Below are 11,208 nucleotides of genomic sequence, written 5' to 3' on the forward strand. Positions count from 1 at the left end.
GCTGCTGGGGCTGCTGGGGCTGCTGTTGCCCCGCCGTCGTGTAACCGTTGTCGTCTTGGCCGTTCTGCGACAACTGTTGGGCGTAGTACGTGCCGTCCTGCGGCCGACTGTTCGTCGCGTCCGGCTGGCGGCTGCCTTGCCGCGAGTTCCGCAATCTGTTCAACGTTTTCCGCTTGCTGTCGAAGATTGCGTCCGGCACAGCCAGCGCCACGTCCGCGATCGTGTGCAGGGCCGCCTGGCCGCCGTCCACCAGCGTGGTGCCGAAATCCAGCGCCATGCCGGTCACACCGTCTTCCACGCCGGACGTGTAACTGTGCACCTTGTCCACCATGCCGTTCATCGAACCGGTCAACTTGCCGATCGACTGCTGCGCAAACGGCAACGGGTTGAACGCTCTCAGCGAATTCAGCGGCAACATGTTCCCGAAGTTGATGGGGAACAGTGGCTTCGGTCCTGCAAATTTCGGTCCACACTTTGAATGGATGCGGCATTTAAACTTCCCTAAAGCACGTTCGAATTACAACAAAGTCGTGCGCGTACGGCTCAACCGGGCGGACGAATAGCGTACGGGGCCGACCGTTGCGGGCGGTACGTGTCGTTGTCGGAGCCACGTTCAACGGGTGGCTAGGGAGGAGGGCAATTTACCCGTGACGGAAAATTTTCGACATGAAATAACAAATATGTAATTACGATTCTTCTTGTACGACCGTACAACTATATTACATATTATTTCCGTTAGATGCATTATTTTCTATTTCGAATTGTAATTTTCTTAAGTGCGGCGTATTTTAATTTGCCCCGGGGTGGCTACATAGGTTAACGCAGCACTTAATTCTCCCGCGAAAATTGTAATCCACGATTTCTGGCCAAACTACGACCGTCAATCAGTAGTGATACTACGGACGTAACGCGATGGATGTTCGTACATGTTAGTGATGGATCGAACCTGGAATTTTTTTTTTTTTTGGTATCCAACCGAACATTATAAAAATATTGGCGAACCCGAACCGAACTTATAATTGTTCGAACGAATCCGAATTGAACCGAACTGTTAACATTTTTTATCGAACGAAAATTCGAACGCGGAATTTATTTATTTTTAGAAAATTATTGAAGTTATGAACATTTTACCCTCATTGTGTAAAATGTATACACCCAAAATTGTATGATAATTATTAATCAACATCATTACTTACATTTTAAATACTATAGAGTAGAGAAAAACTAATTTTAGATATTGTTTGATAAAGAATATTTTCTAGTTCAAATTTTGAACTTACCTAAATGGTAAACAGTTCGGTTCGATTTACTTTCATTCCGAATTCGAATTACGAAGCAAACACTTTCAATATTCAAACAGCTCGACCCATTACTAATGTATTTATAAATATATCCATGCACTGTGTACGTTTTACAGTACTGAATACTTATATATATACTGTATACTTTTACTATTATGGAACGCATTAATTATTATTTATTTTATTATTTATTAGTAAATTTTTTTTTCGCAAATTTGAGAAATCAATATTTTTAAAACAGTTTCTATCAACAGTGATGTAAGAAACGCTATTCACCGGTTGAGCCATACTGCTGAAACATGCATTACATATTTAGTCTTATAACTAAGTTTCGATTGAGTAGTGTGAGATCAGCATAGAAATTGATTTGTTACGAGTTTTGAGTGGGGAAAACGTAACGAAACATATTACACAACCATCAAATTTTTTACAACCTTAAATCCGGCCTAGAAACTTGTATAACTTATATGTGTCATTGAAAAGTGAATTGTAATAACTTAAGTTCGGATGTTTATGCGTTTAAAATGACTACTCGTATAATATCTATGAATTTATGCACTTAAAAATTGGCAAATATGCATTCAAAATATGTACAAGAAAACATAAAATACGCATTTTAGCTGAAAAAAAACCTAAAATATGTACTTAATTTTTAACGAGCGTTACACTGTGAGACAATGATATTTTTAACTTGATCAAACTTGAATCTAAAAATATTCGTGACAAACATAATTATACGGGTCTAGTTAATTTATTATTTATCTACCAGTTAATTTAAATTATTTTTAAAAAATATTGAAAATGTACTGAAATATGCATTTAAAATATAATACCATACAATATACAAAAATATGCAAAATTAAAGTAGTGCTATTTGGTTCAATAGAATACGAATTCAATTAGATCAATAGAAAAAAAAAATGCAATTTCATAAATATCCGAACCCTGGTAATAATCATAACAATTTAGCAGATATCGCTACGGGAAACATCAGATAAATGATTTCCACCCTGTACGAAATCAACTCAACTGATCGCACTCCACCGGGATCCAAGTTATTGATTTAAATGGTTTATTGTACCGGTACGGGAAGGAACATTGGACGGCTGTATTTGATAGCTGTTGATGTACGTTTGCGTCCGATCGTTTTCAGTGTCCGGGTAGTTCATTGACATTTGGGTCTGATAAGGCATCTGATAATATGGCTGTTGCGGTCCACGGAAATTCTGTTGGTCCATCGGTTGATACATCTGGTTGTCAGGGTAATTGGACGAAAACTGCGACTGCTGCGGAACCGACACGATTTGCTGTTGCGGTGGAACCGACTCCATCGGTCGTTGCTGCGGAACCGCTACGACGGTTGGTTGTCGCTGCGGATACGATACAATTGGTTGTGCGGACATTTGATTTGGAAGTTTTTGGGGAAATGATGGTGGATATTGTTGATTTTGTTGCGGATACTTTTTCTGATATTGTTGTTGTACCTGTTCCTGAGGAGTATTCGTCGAATAAGCATTATCGGTAAAACTATCTTCCTGCGGAGGTCTTGATTGTTGATTGTTAAAGTTCACCTCTTGTGGCCGGTTCGAGTTCGACGGTAGATTCGACCCTTGCTGTAAACCAGATGATCCTTGCGTTTGATCAGTCATACCGAAATCTTGTTCCTTCGGTTGATTCATTTTTAAAGGTGGTATAAAATTATCCTCCCTCGGCGGAAAGCCGTTATTTTTAAAAAATGGTGAATCATTATTTTTAACAAATGGTGAATCAGTATTTTGAACAAATGGTGAATCAGTATTTTGAACAAATGGTGAATCAGTATTTTTAATAAATTGTGAATTATTGTCCAACATCTGTGGTAGTCTCATACTCTGTATTTTCGATTGACCGTTATTCGGTTCCTGTAAAGGTCTTATATTTTGCATCGATGGTTGACCATTCTTCTGCGTCGGTTCTTGATTATTATCCTGAATGGGTGATTTAATATTGTCGCCTTGTGGCGTTGTATTTTGTTGTGGTTGTGATAGTGGTGTTGAAATCGGTTGAGCTGATCCGAAACCTTTGTTACTTTCTAGCGGGTTAGATATTTGGTTAATGGATGGTCGTATCCGATTTATGTCAGGCATATTGATTTCATCGGAAATAGAGCCCATAAAACTTGGTCGTGAAAATAATGGAGGGTTATTTGCTTCAATCTAAAATTAGAAACAATGATATTATATTTTTAGTATTTAACGCGTATCTTAATTTTCGAAATATTTCGCCATGTCAAAATCATTATACTAATTCATTAAACACCGTTTTAAAACGGTCATTAAAAACCGTTTTGTACACCTACGATAGTAAAAGTCCACAAAATCCGTTGCAGAGCTGAAAACGTAATGCAACGTAACAGCGGCCCTGTTAGTTTTTCGTTGGAATACTTCAAACTCTGAACATTTATGCGTGTTGAATTAATATTTTCAAAAATATCCCAAGCGACAAACGTACGCGCCTAACTTAAAACGTCAAGGAGCCATAAAAAAAATTAAAAAATCAGTTTTCCCTTGAGTTGTTCGACGCGTGTTACGCGATAAATTATTTACAACCGGATAGGCGCAATATTAGCTAAAAGCGTATTAATGCGATCAAACTTATTTAACGACATTTTCAAATCCGAGTAAGTGTGGAGCAAAATCCAAAACGTGTTAAACTCAAATCGTTAATTTTCTACGGCACTCAATTCAACGTTGTTCTGAACCAATTATTACATTCCTTTTACTAGGATAACGATCGTTAATCATATATCGTCATTGTATTTATATATCCGATAAGAATATTAGAAGCTATACATTTTCCATATTCATCACGCGTAAACTAATAGTAGTTAGTTGACGGTCAATTGCAGCTGTTATGTTAATCATTCACATAATGTTATCATAGGCGTGTAGCCTGTATTTCAAGGGGCACCTACAATACTTTTGGGCCCTATCTTAAAGAAACTAGCAGGCAGGTATATTTAATAATAATAATAATAATAATAAGGATGTTAAAGATTTTGTAAACAAAATGTATGGCATTGACCGTTGTGATTTTGAACATTAAACGCAAGATTTTCGTTTTTGCACTATCCCAGGAATCGCGCCCCGGGCGTAGGAACCTCCCACCACCGTCTTGCTACGGCCCTGCATACAGACCTGATGGACGAGCGTCAGCCAGACGACCGCCGCGGCTAGCCGAGTTCTCGCGGTCGTCATGTTTGTCTCTGGGCACGGGATCGGATGTCTTCTTCGGGTCGCAAACGATCAGTGTGGTAACCGCGTGCTCGGACGGTGATGACCGCGTTCCCAAGCGTCTGCACGTATTTATTACGTCCGTGCATGCGCGTACGACGCACGGCGATTGAGGGGGGTGGGGGAAATAATTGAAATGAAAAACAACTATGTTCAAAGGCCGGCACTTGAAAGTGCGAAAATAAAAAATTAAAAAAAAAAAAAATAAATAAAATTCAATACAAATAAAAAAACGAAAAACGTGTCACGCGATCGCGATCTTTTGTCCGGACGCAGAAACGGAACAGATGTGCTGCGGTTATTAAATTTTTGTTGCCGACCAACTGCTGCTGCGACGCGCATATACCTGACATCGTCATCGTCATCGTGTCGTAGTCCTGGTCCTCGTCCTCGTCGTCGTCGTCATCGTCGTCGGGACCCGCGTGATACCGCCCGCCCGTCATCCGGCCTATCAATATTTGATTAGACTTGCGCGCGAGCTTTTCGTGCATGCGTGTGTGCGATCGCGCGCCTACGTGACCTTAGCGCACCGGTTGGAACGGGGAGGAGGGAAACGAAAAAAAAATTAAAAAAAATTTAAAAAAAATAACCGAAAACAATACGGGCAAACAAACAACTGTTCCGAAACGTAATCGTTCGAATATCAACGATTAAAAATACGCGGCGAAGCGACGATTGGACGATAAAACGTTGTCGCACTCCCCGACGGCAATGTCGCATGACGCCCCGTGGAAAACGTCGTGCAAATCGTTCGCAATACACGTGCGATCGATACGATCGCGGCATACGCGTGTCCAGCGATGGAGTGGACGGTACACGGGGGTACACGGCGTGTGCCCACCTCCTAATTATATAATTTACCCTCAACAAAAATTGTGGTTCGCGGGTACACCTGAACCGCGAACAAGACGTATCAACGTTGCCCGGTAAACAATATTTGTATTGGGTAATATTTATTAAACCGACGCGTAAAAAAAGATAACCGTAATTTGTTTACTTCACTGACTAAGAGAATATCTTAAAAGTCCGTGGCTCACTTGCACCACGACTCGGAACATATCCGAAGTAATTTTCACTAGGTGTTCGTGGACGTAGTGTTGTTCAGCAAAGGAACATACAGGGAAAATCAACTCCTGTCACTACGGCCGTTATGACAATGTGTTGGTAAGTGAAACGATCACCCACCACTGGATAGCACTCAATTATCACTGGGGGGGGGGGGGGGGGACACTAGTGCGACGTAATTTTTATGTTATAATATGCTCTGCCACGGCTATAAATAGTATTATCTTCAATCGTGACTTGTACAGCGACTGTTTGTACACAAAACTATTTTTAAACCATTTGGTAACGATCAAATATTGTACATAATGTGTAAAATATATTATGTTTTCTTACAATCATTCAGGCGTGTACCCGTACACTTTTTTAGGACGTACCATTAAATCTAAGACTTGGGAGTGATAAAATTATTCACCCCGGGGTGAATCGAATACGATCCTGTACGGACTTTCGAACATCTATGTATATGGGTGTAGTGCAGCAATTACGTAATTTTTATAAACCCATCCAACGCGATGTTTGTTTACGTAGTTGTTTTTCATACTCCAACGAATTAGACTAACAAATTTTGTAGCGCACGGCTTACTTCTTGGACAACTCGGAGCTCTAATCGTAGAACACACGATTTTTTTAGACATTGCGTCGTCTTACGACTAGCTTGCTCAGGCCCAATATTTCGGCAACGTGGAAAAAGTGTTTTCTTGTACTCGTCTCTGTTACAAGTTTTCGTTAGAGGTTTTCACGCTAAAGGAACAAATCAATTCTGTGATATTTTGAAATGTTTAACGCGGTGGTAATACCAATAATATTCAATATTGTATTGTGACGCAAAGTTTATAATTTCACGGGTCGTGACAATATTATAATCGTTGTACTCATCAGTCTATAATATATCTCCCATACACGTACAAATTATATTTTTTTGGTCAAAGATAATCTCAGAAATTCCCAATCCAGTCACGGTTTTTTTTTTTTTAACATTTAAGTAAACTACTGGGAAAGTTTTATGTTTAACTTGAATTCTCCAAGTTAATTGAGTAATTATTAAAAAAAAACACGTTCAATGCCGGCGTTATTGCCCCACGCCAACACAAAGATAAACACACAGACGTGTACGCTCGCCCATTGTCTACCCGACCGGCCGGGTATTGTAAATAAGTATTGAGGTCTGCAGGTTAGTATACATCAACCAAAAAATATTGGAATTGGCGAAGCTACTATTTGTACTCGCGTTGAATGTTTTTTTCTAGTTAAAAGTGACGATGAAAACGTGTTATATTTATTTGTTTTGTAAAAAAATTATTATGTAGTTCGGGCGGTCCTAGGTGAATCAAATAGTTTTGTACAGATACTCGATAACATTGTGAAAATAATAGCCCGATAAAACCGTATTGGGATTTCAGTTCCACAAAATAAACATGATACAGGCAGCTCTACTCTATTTGTTCAGCGTAAGATACAAAGTCATCGAAAGTATTTTTGAATTTTCCGGTTTAGAAAATATTAATGCTCTTTCCCTCCGAGTTACGCTACAGCTAAGCGTGTACGTAAGTGCGTACGTGTGTGTATGTTGGTTGGCGTAGTGTCAATCATCGTACGAACGATGATCGAAATTTGACAGGTGGTGTACTGACGAGTTTTTGTACAAATTGCGATTTGTACGTGCAATATATAGCTGAAATAATAAAATTCAATAAATAAACTAGTACATACATATATAATAATAAACGTTTTTTTTTTTTTTTTTTCGTACATATTATTCATCGTTACACAAAAAAACGGCGTTTGCTGTTTTCCGATAATTATTATAATTATATTCTTGTTTTCAATAAAAATGTTTAACATTTCAAAATTTAAAAGGTAATTTGCTTTTTTTCTGTTATTTTTTCCCTACGCAATAATAACCCATCATTAAAAATATTAATTCTTTAGAATTTATGCCGTGCCAGTGGTACGCGTAGAGTATAAATTGCCAACTCGCCCTAGAATTTTAGTCGCTTTTTAGTAATACTGTTGTACTTTATTTTCCTGAAACCTAAAGATACGATTTTGATTTCAGCAATCTTCATGAAAATGATGGGCTATTCGTTTGCTGTCACGTCCGTTGTTTTGGCATTGTTCGCGGCCAATGTGTCGGTGAGTATGTGATGTAATACGTTTGACGAGGTACCTATTTACACGTTAACAATGCGCTATTCCGTAATCACTTCGGTGACAGTAGCGTGATGGTTATGGGTATGTTTACGTGTCCGTCTCATTGATTTGAACAGTGACTTAATGACAAAATGATGAATCGTAAAACTCGTACCGTTGTAGGCAAGAACGATCATGTTTGTCAAATTGTACAGTTTTTTTAATTTTAAAACATTACAAAACACGCTCCTACGCTGAACCGAATAATATTTATATTACACCGCCTAACCTATAAACAGTTGAATAAATCGGAGACACTGTCATAGCATTTTGGCCTTCGTACAAACGCCCCAAGACGAGCCCCACGTGTACTTTTGCTTTGTACCCGGTTATACGATTAATAATAAAACAAACATATTATTTCTCTGAACGCTTTTTTTAATCGACCGACGACCATAACGAACACAATTAACGACTTTCCACAATAAATATGCGAATAATAATAATAATTAAAATATTAATATAATAATTTTTTTTCTTATTCTTTCGTAATTGATTCTCTAATCACATATTTCATTCCATTGTTGTCCTTTTCCAACTCTTTGTTGGTAATGACATACATATCTGATATTCAACTGCAACTGAAATGATAATCTTGTAATAATTATTAAAATTCGTTTCCTGTTAAGAAAAATAATATTTGACAATTAGGTCGCTACTATAAACCAATCAAGAAACGTGGTTCTGTTGTTATTTTTTTTTTTTAAAAACATGACTTCATTAGTAAATAAAAAGTATGATATTAAACGGCGACAAACATCTTGTGCCACTGTGAATGAGTTACACAAAATCTATACAGCTATGAATAACACTTATTATTGACCATTTTTATATAAATAATTCGTATATTTTTTTGTTCTTTAAAAAAAATCATTAAGAAAAAATGTATTAACATGTATAGCGAATAAGACAAAAAAATATACAATAGAAATTTGGATTGTTTTCAAAAATACAAATCACTTGACAAATCACTCGATAACATTTTTAAATAAGTCGACATTACAATTAATTCGCAGAAACCCGTGTAAAATCTAATTTATAATCGTTGCTCCGTGTTAGGGGTAACAATAAGTATTTACACTATCGCCTAAATGTGTAATGGGCGAATCACGATTTTTCGATATTTTTTCTCGTTTTTTTTTTTTTTTTTTTTGATATTACTCTAACTTACAAGAATGGGATTACGCACACGTATACGTAGAACGAGATATTTTTACTACACACTACAGAAATAAACAGAACATTTTAGGGCCACATAAATGCAATGTTTATCCGATTACGGTATGTGCGTATTGCCAGTTCTATATTAGACTTGAATGTACTATTTTTAAAAACACGTGAATTTCATTAAAACCATACGTCACTTAGCAATACGTCTCTATTCTCGGTGATGGTTTTACAATAAACTCCGCGCAAGACAGCGGTAGAAAAAATAAATATAATCTAATACATTAATACGTCGCTATGAGTTGTTGACGTGAAACGTTCGTGGTTCACCGGATCCGTTCACACGAATGCAAAATCGAATTATACTCGTTTTATTTTTCGTCCGTTCTATGCGCCCAAACGTTCTCTCGTTCATCTACCGGAAGAGTTCGGATAACGATCCAATAATGACCCAACGCGTTAGCAATCCGAATCCACGACCAAGGGCGCATCGATCGGGTAATACAATTAGCACGGTGCGTAGGGTTCTGAATTTGAAACACTTAAAAATTGAAAATTTCTCTATTCTTGAAATATGTCAACGAAGTATTGAAAAATATTTTCTTTTCTTTTAAACGTGTTCGGTTATAGACGATTAGTAAATAATATATTGATTATACGTAGAAAATATTATCTGCGTTCATTTCACACCAATTGTTTCTTATACGGACGGGCTATTACTTGTTTCTTGTTAAGGTCGAATTCTCCTGGTGTGTATTCAAAAACCGGTCTAAAAATAATTATCATCAAAACCTAAAGCCCAATAATAATAACGGCTATTTTCAATAATTTCCGCGGTGGTCCCCCCCCCCCCGTTTCCATCGTCGCTTTGTTTTTTTTTATTTTTTTCTAATTCTTTTCTCACCGAGCACACGTGTGCTTGCCGACTTTTAGACGGACGAAGGGACTTGCGACGTGGACTACCGGTTGCACGAGAACTTGTCGTCGGTGCTCAGGAACCCGGTGGGCGTGGGAATGCTGAACGACGTGGCGCGCAACGTGGCCGACATGTGCATGGACCCGGCGGCGCACAACTCGCAGGTGAAGCTGCTGGACGCGTTGATTGACGTGTCCACGGACAAGACGGTGGCGCAAACGCTGGGCAACGTGTTCTTCTGGACCCGGAAGCTGATCAAGGACCCGTACTTCCGGGCCGCGTGGGACGAGACGATGCGCGGCCTGAGCGTGTGCTTCGACCGGCACGCGGACTTGTCCCAGCTGACGGACACGGTTTTCGACAAACTGGACGTGGTGCTCAACCATCCGAAATTTGACGACGTGTTCGAGTCGGTGGTGCAACGCGCGTCCATGTTCACGGACGTGCACAAGAAGATCGCGTACGGCGCGGGCGCGCTGCTGGCCAAACCGATGGGCGGCAAACGGAGCGTCTCGAACGTCCAGCGCCGGAACTCCGCGAGGAGCACGCGCTGACCGCTGACCGGTGGTCGGCACAAGCTCGTTTTCCGCACCGCGCGCACGGGCGAGACGATAGCCATCGACGACGACCGATGACCGTTTCGTTTTTTATTATTATTTTTTTTTTTTTTTTTTTGTACACCCGATACATTCCAATACAAATATACCTGTTCCGCGCGAGCCAAATACACGTTTTATTTTTTAAAAAACCGTTTTCACTCAATCTTTGATCCGCTCCCGTACCCCCGTACTGTTATTATTGTTATTATTGCTAAAAGTTGTAGGTACAGTGTGCCGCTATAATACGGTATTGCGTTTTTCGTACAATCGACCTAGCGACCGGTTTCTTCGTCATCTCGTTTATTGGACGGACAAACGCAATACGCGCGGATACACTACCGGATCGGGTAGTTTTGATTTTTAACTTTACGTCCAGCAGTGGAATGTTGTTTGCTGATATCGTACAAGTTTCCTTCAAGTCTCCTTTCCGAACGTTGTAGTTAAGTAACACGCGTATTGGCGTGCCCAGACAAATTTACCAAATTATGTACTATATTATAACTATTATTATTATTATTATTTGACGTAAAGTTTTGTCGTCATATTAAAAACGAAATAAAATATATATATATTCATTATTATTAACCACTACTTTGATCGAAAACTGTTTTTGTTATTGTTTCGATGTTAATTGTTGAGATTTGTTGTGCTCGACTGCATCACGTTAACACGTATCAAGTACAGTTATAGCGAAGGAA

The 11,208-nt window shown here is 39.0% G+C and overlaps 2 protein-coding genes across 2 annotated transcripts in view; one reads left to right on the plus strand and one right to left on the minus strand.

Moving 5' to 3' along the window:
- Window positions 1-4,949, minus strand: part of LOC112681514 (putative mediator of RNA polymerase II transcription subunit 26) — an 8,052-nt gene extending 3,103 nt beyond the window's left edge. The window contains exons 1-3 of the mRNA XM_025551765.1: window positions 4,478-4,949; window positions 2,383-3,496; window positions 3-453 (exon numbers count right to left, since the gene is read on the minus strand). Of these exons, the coding sequence (XP_025407550.1) occupies window positions 3-453; window positions 2,383-3,496; window positions 4,478-4,537 (1,625 nt within the window). The 5' untranslated portion in view covers window positions 4,538-4,949. The remainder of the gene's footprint in view (window positions 1-2; window positions 454-2,382; window positions 3,497-4,477) is intronic.
- A 2,669-nt stretch (window positions 4,950-7,618) lies between these two features.
- On the plus strand, window positions 7,619-10,659 carry LOC112681619. Its single transcript, XM_025551868.1, has 2 exons — window positions 7,619-7,771; window positions 9,929-10,659. The coding sequence occupies exons 1-2, from the start codon at window positions 7,703-7,705 to the stop codon at window positions 10,463-10,465; spliced, it is 606 nt and encodes a 201-aa protein (XP_025407653.1). The 5' UTR covers window positions 7,619-7,702; the 3' UTR covers window positions 10,466-10,659.
- Window positions 10,660-11,208: the final 549 nt, after the last annotated feature.

Source organism: Sipha flava, unplaced genomic scaffold (assembly GCF_003268045.1).
Source record: "Sipha flava isolate LNK unplaced genomic scaffold, YSA_version1 102_pilon_pilon, whole genome shotgun sequence".
Lineage (NCBI taxonomy): Eukaryota > Metazoa > Arthropoda > Insecta > Hemiptera > Aphididae > Sipha > Sipha flava.